The sequence below is a fragment of the Octopus bimaculoides genome, chromosome Z (assembly GCF_046866305.1).
Source record: "Octopus bimaculoides isolate indiv1 chromosome Z, ASM4686630v1, whole genome shotgun sequence".
Taxonomy (NCBI): Eukaryota; Metazoa; Mollusca; class Cephalopoda; order Octopoda; family Octopodidae; genus Octopus; species Octopus bimaculoides.
The window spans coordinates 19,363,450-19,385,717 of record NC_142944.1 but is presented as its reverse complement, the minus strand read 5'-3'; the positions used below and the strand labels follow the sequence as shown (position 1 = coordinate 19,385,717).

Sequence of the window (22,268 nt, the reverse complement as noted above, 5' to 3'; positions counted from 1 at the left end):
CAGTACATGCAACTGAGATAGTATTAAATTAAGATAGCCTAGTAGAACCACTTTATGCTTTGAGTTCAAATTCTACCAAAGTCAACTTTGCCTTTCATCATTTCAGGGTTGATAAGTTAAGTACTAGTTAAGAAGTGGGGTCGATGTAATCAGCTTACCTCCTCATCCCCAATATTGCTAGCCTTGTGCCAAAATTTGAAATTAAATTAAGATAGGCATCTATATGTTAAATTTAATGTATATACACAGTTGATAGGCAAGTTATTGTGGTATTTGTCTGAGATAACATCTCTTATGGGCACACTGCATTAAAATCAATAAATATCAGGACATGAAAATTACCCCAGCAGTGGCCAATGAGAATGCCAGATGCATGTGAACTTTTTTTTGGATTTTCCAATAGCATGTACTCTCAGCAAGCCATGTACCTGGGTGAAAATTCATTGCATATCAACAGAAGAAACAGTGAATAAGATATTCACTGATGTTGCAAACAGCCACCCATCTGAATGCATTTTTGGTATGAAGAAAGGTATCAAACCATAGGAATGTAGTCAAAAAATAAGCAGAAAGCTAGATGAGGTTTGCTAACTTATTCTAGGTGAACAATACAACTTAAATGAATGCTGATTAACTGTGGCAACCTAATTGTGTCATGTTAACATGGAAAGCAGAGGTAAAAATAATTACAACCATGATGAGGAGGAGGAAGAGGAAGGAGAGGAAGAGAAAAGGAGGAGGCAGAGGAAAAGAAAAGGAGAATGATATAAATTTTAGGTTATAGGGCGGTTGAGCTGGCAGAATCGTTAGCACGCTGGGCGAAATGCCTAGCGGTATTACTTCTGCACTTCTGCTGTTATGTTCTGAGTTCAAATTCCGCCGAGGTCAACTTTGCCTTTCATCCTTTTGGTTGATTAAATAAATACCAGTTGCATACTGAGGTCAATGTAATTGACTTAATCCTTTGTCTGTCTTTGTCCCCTGTGGACAATAAAGAAATAAATATAAATTTTAAGTATATTTATTCACATACTCAAACATGTGAAGGTACAGGCGTGGCTGTGTGGTAAAAACCTTGCTTCCCAACTGCATGGTTCTGGTTTCAGTCCCACTGCATGGCACCTTGGGCAAGTGTCTTCTGCTATAAGCCTCAGGCCAACCAAAGCCTTGTGAGTGGATTTGGCAGATGGAAACTGAAAGAAGCCCATTATATATGTGTGTGTCTGTGTTTGTACCTCTACCCATTGCTTTACAACTGATGCTAATATGTTTATATCACCATAACTTAGTGGTTCAGCAAAAGAGACTGATAGAGTAAGTACTAGGCTTACAAAGAATAAATCCTGGGGTCAATTTGTTTGACTAAAACCCTTTAAGGCAGTGTTCCAGCATGGCGGCAATCAAATGATATAAAAGAATATATATATATATATATATATATATATATATATATATATATATATATATATATATATATATCACCTGTATTTGTACCAGGTGATGAGATGTTAGAGAATAAATAAAGGAACAGAAACAGGTGTCTTGCAGTAGAAGAGATAAATGGCTACCCCAGGTGGAAAGGGAGAGAGGAGAGAAAGATATATATATATATATATATATATATATATATATATATATATATATATATATATATATATATATATATATATACATATATATATATATATATATATATATATATATATATATATATATATATATATATATATATATATATATAGGCGCAAGAGTGGCTGTGTGGTAAGTAGCTTGCTTACCAACCACATGGTTCTGGGTTCAATCCTACTGCGTAGCACCTTGGCAAGTGTCTTCTGCTATAGCCTCGGGTTGACCAAAGCTTTGTGAGTGGATTTGGTAGACAGAAACTGAAAGAAGGCCGTCATATATATATATGTATGTATATGTTTGTGTGTCTGTGTTTGTCCCCACAACATCGCTTGACAACCGATGATGGTGTGTTTACATCCCTGTAACTTAGCAGTTCAGCAAAAGATACCAATAGAATAAGTACTAGGCTTACAAAGAATGAGTCCTATGGTCGATTCGCTCGACTAAAGGTGGTGCTCCAGCATGGCCACAGTCAAAACGACTGAAATAAATAAAAGAATATATGTATATATATATATATATATGTATATATATACACATATAGAAGACAGAGAAGACAAATATAGAGGGAGAAAGAAGAGAGAGAAAATGGTGAAAATATGACAGAGCATACACTTTAGGGTAAGTGTGCAACACAGTTTCCCTCCACATTTAGTAATTTGCACTTTTTTATGCAGCTGTCGTCATTCATATGCAGCACAATCTTCTCTTTTGCATGTTATAGCTGATGCCCCTTATACTCAAGTTTTCTCCCAACATATTTACACATTGTCATGCATGCATACTGACATTGCACATCCAGCAGAGCACGTTGGCTTCATTTGTTTTGAGCCTTCACAGGCCACATTTCACTACTATGTAGCATAGCTGTTCATACACAAGCATTATACAATCTACCTTTGTTACCAGCTCTTTGAACTTTGGTCAGCTGGTCCTTATTCTATCAACTATGCTTTCAGTGTTCTCCTTCACTGCCAATTTAATGACCTAGGTAACAGAAACTATCTACTATCTCTTAGGATCCTCCTGGCATTAGAGGAAATCTATTTTCTATGTTTTCTTAATGTCTATAGTTCCTGAATATTTGCCACACACAAAGAATACTGTCTGTCAAGTTTCTTGTGATTCCACAGCATTTTTTATGTGTTCTTAGTTTATGTTAAGTACTCTGAGTGAAATACCTTTTCTACATATTGAGCAAGGCCATTTCCCTGAAAAGGTTACTAATTTGTCTGCTTTCTTGCTTACTAGTACCTTGGTCTTTGCTAAATTAACTCTAAGGCTCTTTGATTCCAGGCTTTGCTTTCTCACCTGAAATCTTCCTCAAAGTCTAATAGAGATCCTACTATAAGGACAAGGTCATCAGCATAGAGGACTTCTCATGGGCAACCACTTTTAAATCCCTCTGATATGGCCTGGAGGACTATGATAATCATATGGGATTTGAGAACCAAGTCCTCACAAATTCTTACTTGTACACTAAATTCGTTGCTGACTTTTACCTTACTAACAGCTCTCTCCAGTCCATTCATCTACACCTGCACTGACCACCTGATGAGAGAGCAAGGGACCCTGTCAAAGGCTTCTCCATGTCAACAAACATCTATTACTGAGATGACTGTAGTTGCTGTTGAACCTAAAACGCATACTGATCATGTAGGTTTATTATCAAAAGCACTCTAGCTATGAACATACTGTCTTTTTTCTACACTAAAGCTATAGTATGTTGTCCAATGTGGCTTTAATTTTTTTTAGATAGCAGCATGCTGAGGTAGACTTGGCTGTTATTTCAAGCAGTTAATTATCACATTGAGGCTTCCTCATTTTCTGACAGCTGGAAAAGAATGGGGTAGTGTTATTCACTTCAGGTGTCAGAAATGTCAAGACAAACAATATCACCACTATATTTTGTTTTGACATGTTTCAAAGTGCACCAGGTGGCACTTTTCATGTAAGCTGTTTATGTCTTCCATAAGAACTGAGTGCAAGATTTTTATAAAAAAAAAAAATAATAATAAATAGAATAGTAATAAAAAAAACCCCACCTGACATGCATTTTCATAGAGAATCACAGAGTCTGGCACTTTTAAAATCCAAACTATTACTATTTGCTTTATTGCATTATAAATAAATCCTAAAGATATCTATTATTTTAATCTAAACACATTTTAAAGTGCCTCAACAACTAGTAGATGAAAAATATAGCAGTATATGTATGGATATATATAAGTATGTATATTTGTGTGTGTATTTGAATGAAATCAACCAACTTCAAGCAAGTGTGAAGGCATGATGGCAAAATGCTACTCCTCTAAATTGATAGTATCAGTGAGCAGTTTGTTCCATTAATTGGAACCTTTGTCATCATAACCATTGGAGTGCCAGTTATATATATATATATATATATATATATATATACACATGTGTGTGTATGTGCACATGAATATATATATATATGTATATACCCGGCATGTGCCATCAGTAATCACTCAGAGTAGGCAGTTGGTGACCTTTATGTTGTAAAACACACAAAAAATAAGCAAAACATAGGTGCGTGACTGAGTTAAAGGCAGATTTATTTCTGCCTTTATAGCATGTATATAAAATGATGTTGTAGAAGTGTATGCAGTATGTGTACTACAGCAGTACTATTTGTAGCTTAAATACAGAGATTGAAAGGTAGGAGCGAATTATGCCTACCTAATCTACAAAAAAAAAAAAAGAATATTTTGCATTTTATACATGCAACATCTATTTTTCCATACAGACATAGGTTGGATTGTTTGACAGGAGTTGGAGGGCTGCACCAGGCTCTACTGATCTGTATTGGCATGGCTTCTATGACGGGATGCCTTTCCTAATACCAACCACTTTACAGAGTGTACTGGGTGCTTTTTATATGACGCTGGCATGGGTGGTTTTGTAACGCTGGAACAGGTGCTTTTTCCATGGTGTCAGCACACAAGATTTCAATGATGTGATTGTTTATCTTTAATATTTTAGGGTAGGGGTGAAAGGCTGGATCTGATTAGTTTGAACATAAAATAGATGAAATGTTTAGGTCAGATATGACTGGTTTAAATGCTAAAGGGTTCAAGCAGGCTTGAATAGACTGTTGTGCTGATGGGGTTCAATAAACAAAACATATCCCTTCGATCTGCAAAGATTAGATTTTTCCCATAATGATCTCCCCTCTTTAAGAGTTGCTAAGAAATACCACCAAGATTTTATTTTCTTTCTACAACTCAGGAAATAAATTTCAATCAAAAGCGATTTTTTGTTTTTGTCACTTAAAGCATCATACCTTAACTCATCACAATTTTTAACATTGCCCTATTTCAGCAATTTCCTTTAGCTCATCAAATTTTTTTAACTCTTGATATCTCGTTGAAATTTTTTCTAAGTCGAAGGCCTTAGTGCTAAAGTGATTTTGCTACAGAACAGAAATCAATGATAGAAGTGGTTAGAGTTTTCTCCCTTACATTAGAAAATGCCTTGCTTCATTCAAAAATGAACGTAATCTAGGTTAGTCCAATTCTTGTGATATCGTGTATTTAGAGACGAGCTGACTGATGTAGTACTGGGTCATACAGATGAATAGGTGCTCTTTTTTTTCTTTTTAATGGATTAATTGTAGTAAGAGATATATACATTGCTACTCTACAGGCCGTCTGCACTGGTAAGTTAAATGTGGTTGATATTCCTCTTGAACAGGAAAATATGCAAGGAGACAACAACCATAGCAGTTCCTGAAGGGATATAATATGGATGGTTGAATAAGTTGAAAGTGCACTCACTAGAGCAGGTGACTAATCAGCTCTGTTGAGCAAAGACTCAAAAATGTGGAGATTGTGTATGCTTTGTAGAGGGTTAGGAATTGGTGGTTAGAAGTATTTTCTGATCCTGGAGAAGAAGGTCAGTCTTTGTGTTAAACTGAGAATGGAAGGCACAAATTCTGCATACTAAAGCAAATTTTTCCAATCTGTAAGAAAAGGGGGGGGAAAAAAACAACAAAAAACAGAATCTAAACTTTTATTCATTAGTGCATAGCAAACATTATCCCCACCCTCATCTCTCTTTCATTGTTTGCAGTACATTTTTTTGTTTCAGGTGCAGGTATTGCTGAGAGTCCAATTTGCAATAAAATGGTTCTCTAACTTTTTCAGGTTACCATCCCCTTGGCACCCAAGCCACATTCCTAGCACCCTCCCCACCATCACAAACGATTCAATTTCTGCAGCAAATTCAAAACAACTGTATTTCATGAATAAAACTTAACCTAATTAACCCATCATTTTGGTGTTTCTTTTACATCCATCATCCCCTTTTAGTCACCACATTATTACCCCAATTTTCTTCAACACTCCCCTGGATCTTTCTACAATCCTGAAGGGAGTAGAAGCACTGAGAACCACTGGTTTAGTTTTATTCCTACTGATTGGCATCCTAGGTAAGTGTCTTGTCGACATGCCTTGTGAGTATAATTTGGTAGATAGAAACCCCCACCAAAACTCCATTATATACATTTGTCTCTTTCTATGCTTAGTTTCATTTAACATCCGTGTTCCATCTTGGTATGGGTTGCATGGTTTGATAGGATTTGATGTAAACAAGAATCGCTCCAATGAAGTCAATGGGGGAAGAGTATAGTTGACTGAACAGATGTCAATGCCTTAAGCATCCTGGCTGCTCTGACAAATGTAATGCTTATTTATTCAGTTTTCAATTAATCATGCATTATCTCATAGCTTCGTGATTTCAAGGATGTGATTGTTTATCTTTAGAATGACATTAGAGGGTAAGTGTAAGAGGCCAAATCTGGTCAGTTTGAACATAAAACAGGTAGAATATTTGTCAGACATGGCTGGTTCAAATCCTAAAGGGACACACACACACACATATAATATATATCCCTTTCGATCAGATTACTCTCAACTATAATGCTTAGTTGTTTTGAATTAATCAAGCATAATCTCATAGCTTTGAGATTTCAAGGACATGTTTATTTTTAGAATGAGAGGCTGGATCTAGCCAGTTTGAATATAAAATAAAATATTTGGACTGGATATGGCCAGTTTAAATGCAAAGGATAGCTATCCAAGGAATATTTGACTGTTTATTGTCAATCTATACATCATCGTTTAACGTCCGCTTTCCATGCTAGCATGGGTTGAACGATTTGAATGAGGACTGGTGAAACCAGATGGCTACACCAGGCTCCAATCTGATTTGGCAGAGTTTCTACAGCTGGATGCCCTTCCTAACGCCAACCACTCCGAGAGCGTAGTGGGTGCTTTTACGTGCCACCGGCACGAAGCCCAGTCAGGCGGTACTGGCAATGGCCACACTAGTAATCCAAAACAAAATTCGATTTAAAACAGTAACATTTCACAATCAGGAGTTAAATGCACATTAATTTATCATTGGCTATCATATCTACATGTCCATGAACTAAATGCATCCTATGAAAATACAGGAGTTCTAAACTCTGAAAAATGGGGGTTTTTTGTAAATTTTACAATAGCAGAGTTTGAAGGAGTAAATGCCCTTGACTGATATAAGCAAAAATTTAGCATTTTTCTAGAAATAATATACAGCAAGATTTTATGCTTCAGGCATTTTCAATTTCCACAATTTTAAAATTTTCACTCCACAATCTATATACCAGCACACACGTGTGTTAGGGTGGAATGAAAATAAAAATTGTGGAAATTGAAAATGCCCGAGGCTTAAAATCTTGCCATATATCGTTATTAGAAAAACGCCAAATTTTCACTTAGTCAAGGGCATTTACTCCCTCAAAAGCCAAACTCCACAATTACTCTTTTACTTGTTTCAGTCATTTGACTGTGGTCATGCTGGAGCACAACCTTTAGTCGAGCAAATCAACCCCAGGACTTATTCTTTGTAAGCCTAATACTTATTCCATCAGTCTCTTTTGCCAAACCATTAAGTTACGGAGACGTAAACACACCAGCATCTGTTGTCAAGCGATGTTGGGGGTGTGTGTGTGTGACAACACACATATATATATATACATATATACGATGGGCTTCTTTCAGTTTCCGTCTACCAAATCCACTCACAAGGCTTTGGTCGGCCCGAGGCTATAGTAGAAGACACTTGCCCAAGGTGCCACGCAGTGGGACTGAACCCGGAACCATGTGGTTGGTAAGCAAGCTACTTACCACACAGCCACTCCTGCGCCTATAAAATTGTAAAAATTTATATAAGTCCCAGTTTGAATTTAGGGGGCTTGAGGGAGTAAATGCCCTTGATTGATCTCCATGAAATTTAAGCATTTTCTAGTAATCAAATACAGCAAGATTCTAGTCCTCAGGAATTTCCACAATATTTTTTTTCACTCCACCCTAGTGCCTATCATTGAGATTGCATATAAATGATGTTTGGTATAACAGAGATAGGAAAGGACGATTTGAATAATTGCTCCAAGACCATTTCTAGTTGATGAAATGAAAATCTGAAACATTGCCAATATATGCAACCAAGTGATCTGGCAAGCAACTCCTATGTGAAAACTGCTATACGAGAGTGGGTTGAAAAGTTCATAGGCTGACTATGAATGAGTGACGCTAGAGTTATGAAATTGTGCAGGCATTAATTTCAAACCCACCCCCTTATTAATAACACGTTTCTATCCAGGTAAACTGACTGTTCAAAGACTTCAAAAGTAACTAGTAACAACTTCTCTTGAACAAAAAAAAAATTTGGCATAGTGTTATCAAGTACCTGCAGAAAAACTGTTTAGTCCCCTCCTGCCAAGGAGTCTAGGCAGGGAAGGAAAGAGTCTTGAAGATAATCCAAGGCCTGAACACCCTGCATGTGCCACCACCAAGGTAAAAATAAAAAGGTTTACCATATGGTGATGACAAGCAATCGATTATAAATCAAGTAGCCATCGCTATTAGCATACCATGTGAGATTTGAGAATATTCTATACAAGCTTGGCATGACAAATGTCTCTGCTCAGTGGGTGACATGTCTTCTGAAGGAAAGTTGAATGCCTTAGTTTTTGGGGATGCATGAGTGTTATCTTCAAAAAGGGTCACAGCAAATTGTAGAGTACTATGCCAAGCCGCAGAGGCAGTTATGAAAGGGGGTCTTGTTTCATCAGGATGATGCTCCAGAAAACAAGTCCTTGCTTTCAGTGGCTGCTATGGATGACAGACTTTGAACAGGTTTACCTAAAGTATTTTACAATGGACACCACTAAGCAAAGAGCAACACAGATGTAAAAGCTGTGATCACAAGCCTAGTAACGTCCCAAACTTCATTCGAGACATAATGCAAAAAACATATAAAGTCAATTTAGAAAGTAACTTGATATTTGTTCCAAATATGTTTTAATTTAAATGGTCTTGATTCAACTCAAGAGTGTGAAAGTTATATATATAATGCTCATGATATTTTACTAACTAATCAATATAGATTGGCTTACTCACAACTATATTAGACTGACTTAGTACTTATTTTCAACCCTTTTAAGAGGAAATTTGGAGAAACTGGAAGAGAATGTAAGAGAGCTAACATGTTTTCTAGGAAAGAATTAAAGTTCATAACCTATAGGAAGCATTCCTCCACATCAGATGGGTGTTGAATATTTAAGCTTAAAAGAAACTTCCAAAATGTAAGAGTGTAAGTAATTTAGTGTAGCTCCAGAGAGAGACGAAGTACGTACAAGTTTTAGGTCCAGAGCAACAAAAAAAAATTCTAAAACACAGCATCCACTTTTACATGGGTCAAACAGAATTTTAACTGCTGGACCTTCCTGTTTTCAAGCAAGATATTCCCCCCACTCCATGGTAAAACAGGTTTTCACAAAAGGTTGAAATCATGCTTACTAAATTATTCATTTACAAAAATCACAAAATCAAGGCAAAACAAATAGTAACAGACATATAATAGACTTAGTTTCTATTAACCAAATCCACTCAAGATTTTAACCAGTCAGAAGCTGAAGTAGAACACTTGCCCAAGACAATGTGATTGGGAAGCAGACTTCTTACCACATGGGCCAATCCTGCTTTAGTAATAAATCAATCTGACAAACAACTCTGAAAATATCCAAGTAGCTCAGCATACAAATGACAATGCAACCTTTGTTGAATAGAACCACTGTCCCCTATAATATAATATTACTAATTGCTTTTCAATTAAATGTAATGAAAAAAACCTCAAAAAGACAATACAATCTAATAAGGCCAGTTAAATTTTATTTACAAATATTTTATCCAAATGCCTTCATATCAAAGTAAAATACTGATTTATTTTTATAGTTATGGAAGAAGTAAAATGTCTTTATGCAGTTAAAGTTTGTTTTTTTATGAAATGTGCCATGTTCAATTGTAGTAAATAGGTGAAAAGAATTATATAACGGTAACATGATACTAGAACTATTTGAATAAAGAAACACAGAAATTAAGGTAATGAAAAACATTTTGCTAATGTATTTAGCTATCTATTATAAGACCATTGTATTTTAATTTTTAAAGCAGTGTTTCTGTAAGTTCAAATATGTTTGTTTTTTTGAGGGGTGGGGGAGAAGTCTTTCAAACTGGACATATTTTCTACAACTAACCAATCACCTGTGCACATATGCTGTTGTATAATAATTTGTTCAGCTATTTAATCAGTTACTGCTTACTTTGTTTTTGTATATGTGCTTGTGGGTAAACATTCTAGATAAGATCTGCATTATAATGTTCTAGAATTATTCTCTCCTTCATAAGTGCCCTACTTTTAAAGTGGCTAAGTTATTTAATCGCATGATCAACACTTGATATACGAGTGTTGCAATGTGCTATTAGCAGCCTTTGTAAACGTTATGGTAGAAACAAAAACAAGCATTAAAAGGCAAAGATCGCTGACAATGTTCTTTAGTAAATGATTAATAGGTAACAGACTCAAAAATACGAGTATAAACTTTGCAGACATCCTTACCTAACACGCATTATAAAAGTCCTGCATAAACTTAATTTTTGTATATTCCAAAGGAAAAAAAAATCTTTGGGATACTGTTTTGGGACATATGTACTTTTAAAAAAGAACATATGGCAAAAAGAAAATGAACAATGCAAGAGAAACATACAGGTATACATACGAGTGATCATAGGTACTATTACTGTAGGAGGGAAATCAATTCATAATTTGGTAAATTTCATTATACAAGAAATTAATCTTGACATTTAACCTCAATACAGATGCCTTAAGATATTGGACATATTTTCTAAAGGAATAAACTTCCATGTTAAATCAGTAAATTCTTTGAAGATAGGCTGGTAAGGATTAATTTTCAGTAACTGAATAATTTGAAAACAAAGAGAAATCATTGAAGCATAGAAAAAAAAAAACGTTTTCTGCATTCTTTTGCTTAGGCTTTTTACCTAGCTAACTCTTTAAGAGTTGAGTGAGGGGGAAAAAAAAACAGGAAACCATATCTGATGTAATGTACTTGCACTTCCCAGAAGAATTCACAAATGCAGTCCCCTACCAAATTACAACGGCTGCTAACAGCAATGGTGACTATGTTTTTGGTGAGATATTTTATGTGTTTAGAATAGGAGAAAACAGCATTTTTCAATTAAAGTCTTACAACACTTCAGTTGATAAATTTACATATGTTTAGATGTATGGATCAAGTGGGAGAACCTAATGAAGAGGAATATTGAGATGATTACAAAATTCTGCACAAAAAAAAAAAAATGATCGTTTCCACTTAATGTTTATGCCAATTTTTTTTTTTCATTGGTAGTTATGATGAATTTGTAGGATTTGTACCAGAATCTTCTCCATTGTTGGAACTGTGAATAGTTGAATTCTGGGCCACATACACATGACTGTTCTCATAACTAGAGCCATTTTGAATAAATGGAGTTCCCAAACCAAACAAATGACCCAAGTATTTCGCATCATCAATATTGTCTTCAAAGAACATCTGAAAAGAAAAAAACGATAGATTATAATCAAAATTGGAAGTCAGTTTATACAAAAAGGGGTTAAATTTACTGTATTTTTAAAAGCAAAGTAAGTTTCATGAATGACAAATCAAATATTGAATTATTTTGATGGAAAAAGTTCAATGCTTCCAGTAAAGGAAAAAAAAAAAAGTATAGTGTAGGTGTTGATTTATAGCTTGCTCTACAACTCCTGCCAAAAACCAATGAACCTTTGATCTGACAAGGACAAAAATTTAAAGAGATTATACTTAAGTCATTACTAGGTTAATAAGAAAATTACCTTCACTATACTAAAATGAACTTAAACTTTTTATATTTCATACTAAAATATGTATTTCAATTAAAATAAAATAATCATTAATTTAGACTGGTTTCATAAAATATTTATCAACATTTTGAATTATATGAAGTGGTATGAGAGATTTAGTAACATGTAAACCACATATTTTCCAATTTGTTTTTATAACTGTCACATGGAGACAACATACTGCAAACCACCATTTCATAAAACCTTGGCAAAAAATTTTAACCCTTTTGTTATATTTATTTTGAGATGCTCTGCATTTGTCAATTTTAAATATAACAAAGAATTTAGTAAAACAACTTAGTTATCATTAAGCTAGTGTTAGGAACATAAATTGTGACTACGGTTTGGAAGATTTTAATTCAAAACTTTTGAAGACAAGACATTTGTACTACAGAGCCAGAGGTAGTTTCAGGCAGGTTGGTATCAAAAGGGTTAATTACATTACAAATTTTACTTCAGGAGAAACTGGAAGATATTAAAAAAAAATTCAAGGTTTCAAGAAGGCTTCATATGCATCTAATCTCCACATTTTTAAAAAAAGAATCTTTAAAATGATGACACTAAGTAACTTACCTCCCTCATCTTGAAAAATGCTGCTCCTGTCAATAGACTGTCACTACCAGCTTGGTGCTGTGGTCCAATTCTACAAATCTACAATATTTTCAATAAATTCAAAGATTATTCAATTTTCAATACAAAGAAACAAAGACATAAATTGATCTTAAAATGTAACAAATTTTGCCAGAATCTATAGATCCAAATAATGTTCTACAATTCATATATCCATGCACTCTTTTCAGTTAAGCTATCAAACTAACAGTGTCCAGGCAGCTGGAATTAAGTTTAACCCTTTAGCATTCAGATTACTCCATCAAATATATTTATTCACATTGTTTTGAATTAACCATGTATTATCTCATAGCTTTGAGATTTTGATGATCTGATTATTTTTAGAATGACATTGTAGGATTCATGTGAGAAGCGCATCTGGTCTGTTTAAACATAAAACAAGAGGAATATTTGGGCTGGATGTGGCCAAATTCTTCTCTGCGCTTTCTAAAAAAAAAAGTAGGGTCAAAGCAATGTAAGTGGCAAAAGGAATTTCAAATTAGCTTGAAAAGAATCAAAGAAATGAGCTTGATCAAGCATGTAGACTTCAGAATCTAAATCAGTCATGGACAACCTGCAGTACTTTCTGAATGGAACATACAATGAAATACTACTTTTGATTTGTTTTAGCAGTGCAACCCACTTAATCATGACCCATGGCTTGTAGCCCACTTTTGAAAATTGATTTAGAAAATTAAAGCAACAAATTTTTTATAATAGCTATATTGATCTCCAGCAAAGTAAGGAAATCTCTGGGCTAAAAAAGAAATCATTAAGACTTCTCGGATACAAGATAAAGGAAATTTGCCATTCTTTTATTCTATGAGAATAGAGATAGTATAAAGACATTACCAAAGATTATTAATTCCTCATCTCTTAAATATAGAACTGTATTACCAAAGATAATACCAAGAGTTAACTTAATTCCACCCCAACAAAAGCATTTACAGTTCACAAACTCAAACTGCATCTTAAGCAAGCCCTATTCTGCACTAACTTTGCTAAAAGTCCCTCAGCTACTTCCAATATTTCAATCAGTTTAAGGGTTTGTAGCTGTTCCTTTTAATACATCTTGTTTTTTTTTTACAGCAGTTGACAATGATTCAGTTGCTTTCAACAATTTATACCTCTTGTTTCAGTATCATTGAAAGCAAGTGTATCAGTGTTATTTCAGAAACTATAAATATGGACCACCTTGCAATTTTGAATAACTTCTTTTTTTTTTTTTTTTTTTATCTCACATCCAAATTAGCAAACATCTAATTTTATTTCCTTTCTTGGTTGAATAAACCTGAAAATTTGCTTTTTGACAATATTACATTGATAACACTTACTTCTAGTTGTTCAGCAACTTCTTGTAAGCCACCTTTTAGATTTTTGCAGCTCTTCATTAAATATTTAACATCGTAAATATTTGGAAAGTAAATAGACAGCAGCTCAAAAAAGTCCACTTCTTCAGCTGGTAGATTGCTATTAGTCAGAATTTTTAACATGTAACCAAAATCAAAGCCACTGAAAAGTTAAAATAAAATCATCATCATAAGAGTGTAGTTTACAAAATATTTTCTGGTTAAAGTTTAGATATAAATCAGTTACATTCAAAATAATTGCATGAAATAGTTAAGAGGCTTAGATAACAGGTGTAAGCTGTTGAGCCAGGAGGGTGGTAGTTTTAGGATTTTTACCAGCTTGTTTCCTACTCAAGGTAGTTGGTGATATAAGAAAGTAAAGAGAAGCTGTGTAGATGTCAAAAGTGTATAAAAGCAAAGCTGATCAGGATTTGAACTTTATGTTCTAAAAAACACAAGAAATGCTAAAACATTTAGCCTGACGTGCTAATGATTCTGTCAGCTCACTGCCTACATATGTAAGAAGGCTCTTCTTTTTTTAAATTTTTTTTTTTTTTAGCTGTCTCTTGTAACAAGTTTCCGACAATTCAAGGGAGAAGTCTGAACACTTGTTAAAAATACTGAAAGATTTGTAATAAATCTCAGAGGATCTAACACATTTGGAAATTGCAACCAAGGGCTGTGGGAAAGGTTATTTAGCATTACAGGAGGACTTTTATTTTCAAAGCTCAATGGTAAATAAGAGGTTATATCAATGTTAATTAGCAACAAACTGAGGAGAGGATTGTTCAATACTAGATACAATTTTGGGAATTTTTTTGCTTCATTTCAAAATGTTATGTTAGCAAAATCTTCCATATATTCAGTATTCACATATATATTTCAGGCATAGTTATGAGACTAAGTTTACAAATGTGTTTTCAGGTTTAGTCTCACTGCATGTCACTTTGCTACAGCCTTACACTGACCAAAACCTTGCAAACAGATTTGGTAGATGAGAGCAGAAAGAAACCTGTTGTGTGTGTGTGTGTGTGTACATCTTATATGGGAACTATCAAACAAGTGTTACCATCATACAAACAGGTTTCCAATTTTCCATGAAAACATCTTCAGCCATGGGGAAATATCTTACTTAGAAACAGTTGAAATTTAACAAGAACAGCATCTAATCATAAAATATCTGCCCTAATAAATCTCATCCAACCCATGTAAGCATGACAAAGTGAATATCAAACAGATTCTTTAAAATTGCTCACTTTCAGTTTCCATTTCCACAAACTAACAAGACATTTTATTCACATGTTTAAGTGAAGTTCAAACTAATCACTAACTAATATGTATCCAAAGATGAATGGAGATCAATGATCAGTGGGTGGTAAAACTCAACCTCTTGCTCAGTTAAACATCACTTGGTCCTTAGGTACCTTAGTATATAGCACAATGTTGCAAGTAATCAAGCAAAAAATCTGGTCTGAGGATATCTTCCTCAGTTTTGGGTGCACTGAAATGGTTACCTTGACTACCAAAATTGTGTAATGAAAAAGTATAAATCAAAATTTCATAAAAATTACATACATTTCGATTCCCTTTAACCTAGTAAAATTTACTTATAGATTGTATTATTTATAATGGAATTCCCATTCTTCAACATAAATGTCCAATGTTACTTAGTAAATTTACAACTATCATAATAGTATTTAAATATTTTATAAATCAATGATTCAAAAGAAAAATTGAAATTTTCTAATTCATTAAGCTCTTATCCTGACAAGCCTTATCATAATATGCCTATGTCATTTGAACCCTAAGCAAATTTAGACAGTTTCAAATAAACGTGTAAATATTCCACAATTTCATTCAAAATGCAATAAAATATTTTTAGCTAGAGTCAATGCTGTAAAAATAACTGCTTTAGAATATAAAATTTTACATTACAAAATATTTAGTAAAATATAATAAAAGAATTGTAAAACAAAAATATGGTATCTGAATATATACAAAGCAACACTGTCTATTTCATACAATTTTACCCAATCAAATGCTACAGCCACTAAGTAATTGGCTCACACCACCCATTCTATTTTGAGAAATTTTTGCTGGTTCTTTTGCTTTCCATCCAGCCAGTGGTGTTTTTACCCATCTCTACTTTCTGGTAGTCTTGGAAAACAATATTTACAGCCTCAAGTTGTAAAAGCCATTAGAACTAATTATTATGTGGAAGGTTACAATCAGGAGATATCTCAGAACTGGATGTGAGCAAGTATCTTGTCATAACAGTACCATTACAGCATTTTAGTTATGAGACCTTGTAGTCAAGGCTCTGTATTGGTAACATTTACAAAAAGCAGGCAATTAATAAAATTTCTTTTATCCTCACCTATGAAACGATAGCCACTTCACTTGATCTGCCAGAACAACTCCAGAGGTCATGAGCAATTCAGCAAAATTATCTACATGGATTCCTTCTTCTTCGTGCTTTTTAAACTGTATACCAGATTTTGTTAGAAGATCTATAGACTCTTGAGCATACATATCTTCTCTGAAATTTAAAAATGCACAAAATTTAAAAAATTCTAAACTACAATAATAAAGAATTATGAAAAAAATTTATTTTAACAACTACAATAAAAATATCAAGAAAATAGCTATTTAGAAAAAAGTTGCAAAGTATCAGGAGAAAAGAAAATCACTAACGTAAGATTAAATTTGAAATTGAATTGCCATGTGGAAATAGGAGTAGCTGTCTGTCCAAAATCATCTAAAAATGTAATCCCGACTTGGATGATTTTGAGCAGGTCAACATTGCAGCGTAAAAGTTGGTACTGGTAGTCAGCTGTACTTCGAAAATCTCCGATTGGACGGGCAACTACCCCAGGAAATTCTGTATCCTACAAATAAAATTTAAACAATTAGGTTAAAAAAATTTTAAATCCAAATATTCTGCTAGTATTATTTTCCAAAAAGATCTGTATCAAAAGCATGTTTATACTACAATTGTCAAATTTTCTACAAATTGTCCAGACCCCTATTTTCAGTTTCTTACAAACACTTGTTTAGCTGATTTGAAAAACTGAAAGAAAGAAAAAAGAAAAAGAAAAAAAAGGACACTGATCAACCTATGAAGATCAGTGTAAAACATTTCTGAATGAGTAGTTTAAAAAAAAAAGATATTCAATTTACAGTTAGCTCACTCAAGTGCAATAAAAATTATGTGCTGTACTAGTACCGTTGCACAAATTTTATGTACTGTAGTGTCACCTATCCATTTTTGAAGACCCAATCTCTTGAGTATGGCCTTACCATTTCTTCTATTTTCTACCCAAAACAATTCAGAGAACCACTATCCATCCAAAGAATATGTCTGCACCAGTGTACACATCCTTCAGTTGCTCTTATCTCAGTTTATTCTGCTCCCTATCAAACATTCCACAAACCGTATATCTTCTAGCACCACAACCATATCTCTCATAGAAACTGCTAAGTATTTTTGTTCTGCTAGTGATCCTTCTGCATCTTTTGTGTACTAAAGTGTCAAATACCTATTTACTAATCAAGCAACATCAAATCTTTGGGACTGTGTTCACTCATCATCTCTATAATAGACAAATTCTAGACAATGCTCAAACCTGGAAAGATTATCTGCAGCTCTACAAACACATTAGCAGAAATGTCACCAAAGTCACCACTCCTGAAATATGTTATAGACAATAAGCAGGATTGATATAGATCTGATGAACTACTTGTACATGAACTTCCTTACAGCCAATCCTCAGGACAGGCATAACTTACATTGCCTATTTTTTTTTTCACATCCAAGAGATTACAGTATAGGACATTCCAAGCATTAACCCCAGATTTATTTTTAAAAAGTTCCAAACGAAGTACTTCAATTGTCCCGCCATAATAGTAGCGTTTTCGTTTGACATCCTGATAAAATCCTAAACACATCTTATCCAAACTAAGCCTTCTCAGAACTTTGTTTTTGTTACCTATAACGATAAAAGTGATTGGTAGCAGAAACATTTATACCTGATTAAACATCCAAGTTGCTGATGTGTTGAAAACAGACTGAAGTTACTGATTTTTCTCCACCTCATCGTTAACCATACTGAAGTTGCTATCGATTTAACTTTGAGGAGAGAAGTGGAACAGAGTAAGAATTCCATAACCTTTTTCTGTAACGACTGAGAGCAGGTGCTCCGTTTTGAAAACTACCAACGTTGAAATTCGAGTTCTCATCTCTAATAGTAAGAAGTGATTTGAAAAGAAGTCAGTGGTTCGCCTATGGACCTCTTCGATTCCAATTTTACTCTATCGGAATACCAAATGCTAAAAAAGTCTATTGTTTATTTTATATAATTAAATATTAGGAATTGCATATACAAAAAAATCTTAAAAACATTGTGGGCGAAGGTAAAGAATAACCCGGTGGTTAACGGTTTAGGGTTAAGGTTAGGGTTTATTTACGCCGAAAACCGGTAGTGTACGTATCCTTTACCTCCGCCACAGTGTGTTACAGAAATATAACCAATTTATTGCACAAATTTTAATGACAAAATCTCATATAAACGGACCCCCGTGGAGAACCACTGGACTTGGTTAAAAGCAAATCATTAAGTCATTGATTTGTAACATGTACGTCAGACATGCCCAGCTGTCCTCCATACTCGTCTATCAAAACAGGTATTCTCCCGAGCGGTACAAAATTTTACTTTCAAAACTGTCCCTTCTAAAGCTTTTGCTTTCTGAAATGTACATGACATAATTGCATATAAAAGATAAAACAATATCTGTCGCGGGTAAATTTCTTATATTTAATTTATAAACATCGTTCTCTCCAAATTTCACAAATATCAAATTGATAAGCTCAAAGCTGACAAATGTAGTAACTTGTTTTTAGATTTATTAAGATGAAATTTACCAAAATTAAAAGTAATTTTGTTTCAAAATATCAGAATTATCATCGTCTTGGACCATATTAACTTACAATCTATTAAGACATTTAACAGTACTACGTAATAAAATTTTAAATAATTTATTTAAATCTATAAATTACAAATTCCCATTAGCTATAAACGTAGAGAAATTGAATACACATTTTATACATACCATAGCGACATATCGATATTGTTGAACAACCTGGCGAATATGTCGAAATTCTTCTTCTAAATTGCTTTGCCATACATCTCTGAAACCCCATTCTGGAGCTGGTACTACCGAAGGCATCCTGACACCATTTCTCTTATCCACTGTGAATTTGTTGTACAAGGTCTATTCTATCCCTTTGCAAATTTTTTAAAATCGTTATAAAATTCTCAAAACCTGTGAAAGGGATTAAATACAGAGAGGGGGTAGAATATGTATATACAAATTCGAGAAAGAGAGAGAGAAAACATTAAGACATTTGATTATCTGAAATTAGTGATAAATATAATTAGGCTTTAGTCTCCGCAACAAATTAAAGCATTTTCTCGAAATTAAAAAAAAACTCCAAGACCAAATGAAATCTCATTAAAATAAAAAGAATTTTGTATAGATAAAAAACTTACAATAAAAACATTTGAACATTACGTTTCAGTTATTGGGGAAATTCAAAAAGTTTCATGTTTGTGTTTAACCCTAAAAATTCAAACGAATCCAACATGGCTAAAAATAGTATTTTTTTCAAGGGATATTGATGATTTAGGATTTCTCACAACGTTTATGTAATGAATAATAAATTAACGTAGAAAGTTGAACAATTCAGAATATCACGTTAAAGCCAAGAACGATTCAAGAATTCGTTTCAATTTTTAGGATGGAGATCTTCCCAGTAACTTACTTTACATTAAAAGAACTATTTAGAGGAAGGCCACTGCAGAAAAATGTTAAAACTAAATGAACGTTAATCCAAGGAACTGTTGTACATTTCTTATTTGTGAATAAGAAACCAGAACCAGGAAAAGAAAGAAAGATTTTCCAGATAAACAGATTCTCAAGATGAATTAATCATTCAAAATGAATTATTCAGAAAGTGCTTTGAAACATTAATATATTTTTATATATATATATATATATATATATATATATATATATATATATATATAAACAAGAAAAGGATTGAGAATAATACAAAGGAGAAATTACTTGAAATGATTAAAAGAAAAAAAAAGAAAGAAAATTAAATTAAGCGGGAGGAAGAAGTGGAGAGAAAAAAAAAAAAAAAGGAAATTTGAGAAACGAGCGGAAGCGATGAGGAGTCCAAAATGTTGAAAAACACATTCATACAATGCCGCAGACATTCCACTTCAACGGATAATGAAAGGAAAGAAAGAAAGAAGCAAACATTTAATATTGTCGTTTATCCGTTGAACATTTCTTCCCCCTTATTTTTTTCTTTCAAATTCTTTTTTTTAAATTTAAAAAAAAAAAAAACAATTCTCCCCCCCCCCCCTCCGCCTCATTCTTATTTTGAAACCAGAAATAATAATGATGATAATGAATAAATAGACTTTATACAAACGCGAAATACAAAAAGGCGGTGACAGGGAATATCTGATAAAACTGAGTAGGAAGAAGAAAAAAAAAGTACAACAACGGAGAAAGAATTCTCCAAGAAAATTAACAAATGATTCCGATACCTTGCAAACATGTCAAGTCTTCCTTCTTTTTTTTTATTTTTATGTTTTATTGCTTCGCTATTTTTTGTCTTTTTTTCTTTCTTTTTAACTCGTTCTTTGCGCCTGCGTCCTGTGTTCTCCAAGAGGAAATAAGCGATATAGGTACTATTTATACTCGAATAGGATGTATATACGTCATCATTTTATGCCTTCCACATGCACAACTTTTACACGCAACGCATACACACATATATTATGGGGCGTAATTATTATAGATGTGTGTATGTGTGGAGAGAGAGAGAGAAAAAAAAAGAAAGAGAGAGTGCGTGTGTGTGTATGTATGTATATATATGTGTGTATATATATATATATATATATATATATATATATATATATTTATATATGTATATATATTTATATATGTATATATATATATATATATATATATGTATGTATGTATATATATATATAGAGAGATAGATACATATACTTATGTACATACATACACAGAGAGACAGATAAGAAAAAAAATTCAGTGAACATTTTACGTGAACGATTTCCGCGCTAGAAATAGCAACCAAATCTACTTTAGATCGTATGCTATCGTCATATAATGAGGAAAAGATATTAAGTAATATAGTTGCAATCAGAAGATTTTTGATCATATGATGTGCACATTATAATTTTGTGACTGCGTACACAGCTTATATGCACATAAGCTCCATAGATTTAGCAAGGGCTCATTCGAATATAATTTTCCCTTCATGTATATATTAGGGGATTGGGGGAAGGGGGTCAAAATTTTATATTCTGATTCCATTTGCTTGGTGTTCATTTTGGCGTGAGAAATAAATTGACAAATTTTTTAAAGTATACGACCACCCCTACCCCTCGCATAACCACCACCCCCAATTTTGCGTTTTGAATACTGAAAATTTAAGGAATTGTACACTTATTTTAATGCTATTAACTTTGTATTGGTTAAATATTACCTTTATAACTTTTTATAAATTATATGCACCCCCACCCCAACACAACTGAAAAAAAATTTGATTGGAATCTTTATTTATATAGTTTGTATTAATTTTTTTTATAAAAAAAAACCTATATTAACAAAAGCACTTTCAACATTAAAAAAATGTAAATTCTTAATGACTATCATGATATGCAATTACAAAAACCGCACGAACCTTAAATGAAATAGATGAACAGGGAACACCATAAAATCATCATCATCATCATCGTCGTCGTTTAACGTCCGCTTTCCATGCTAGCATGGGTTGGACAATTTGATTGAGGACTGGTGAAACCAGATGGCTACACCAGGCTCCAATCTGATTTGGCAGAGTTTCTACAGCTGGATGCCCTTCCTAACGCCAACCACTCAGAGAGTGTAGTGGGTGCTTTTACGTGCCACTGGCACAAAGGCCAGTCAGGCAGTACTGGCAACGGCCACGCTCAAAATGGTGTATTTTACGTGCCACCTGCACAGGAGCCAGTTCGGCGGCACTGGCAACGATCTCGCTCGAATGTCTTTACACGTGCCAGGAAGGCGATGCTGGGCGCAGGTGCCATGACGGTTTCGCCTTCGCTTGCCACAATAGGTCTTTGCAAGCCGAGTTTCGTTTCCAATGAAGGAGAATATTTATTATTTAATTTAATGACCATTATCTTTTCCAGTCAAAGTAAAGTAAACTTTGTCTTGATTTCTGTACATTTTATATGAATTTGTGCCTATTTTCGTGGCCTATTCTGACTTCAGAAGCTTTTGTCACTAACATGATAGCATGCTTGACTC

At 33.7% G+C, this 22,268-nt stretch overlaps 1 protein-coding gene across 6 annotated transcripts; it reads right to left on the bottom strand.

Annotated features, from left to right (window-relative positions):
• Window positions 1–9,843: 9,843 nt before the first annotated feature.
• Window positions 9,844–20,611, bottom strand: LOC106883595 (CCR4-NOT transcription complex subunit 7). Of its 6 annotated transcripts, none has more exons than XM_089365535.1 (7): window positions 20,492–20,611; window positions 18,981–19,193; window positions 16,566–16,759; window positions 16,249–16,410; window positions 13,857–14,034; window positions 12,487–12,564; window positions 9,844–11,584 (listed from the first exon to the last, which is right to left on the bottom strand). In XM_089365535.1, exons 2-7 carry the CDS (start codon window positions 19,095–19,097, stop codon window positions 11,402–11,404), a joined length of 912 nt encoding a protein of 303 aa, XP_089221661.1. In that variant the 5' UTR covers window positions 19,098–19,193; window positions 20,492–20,611; the 3' UTR covers window positions 9,844–11,401. The 6 variants fall into 6 exon arrangements, with proteins under 6 accessions (XP_089221661.1, XP_089221663.1, XP_089221666.1 ...); XM_089365537.1 differs by having other exon boundaries at window positions 20,374–20,534; XM_089365540.1 differs by lacking the exon at window positions 20,492–20,611 and adding an exon at window positions 20,197–20,233.
• Window positions 20,612–22,268: the final 1,657 nt, after the last annotated feature.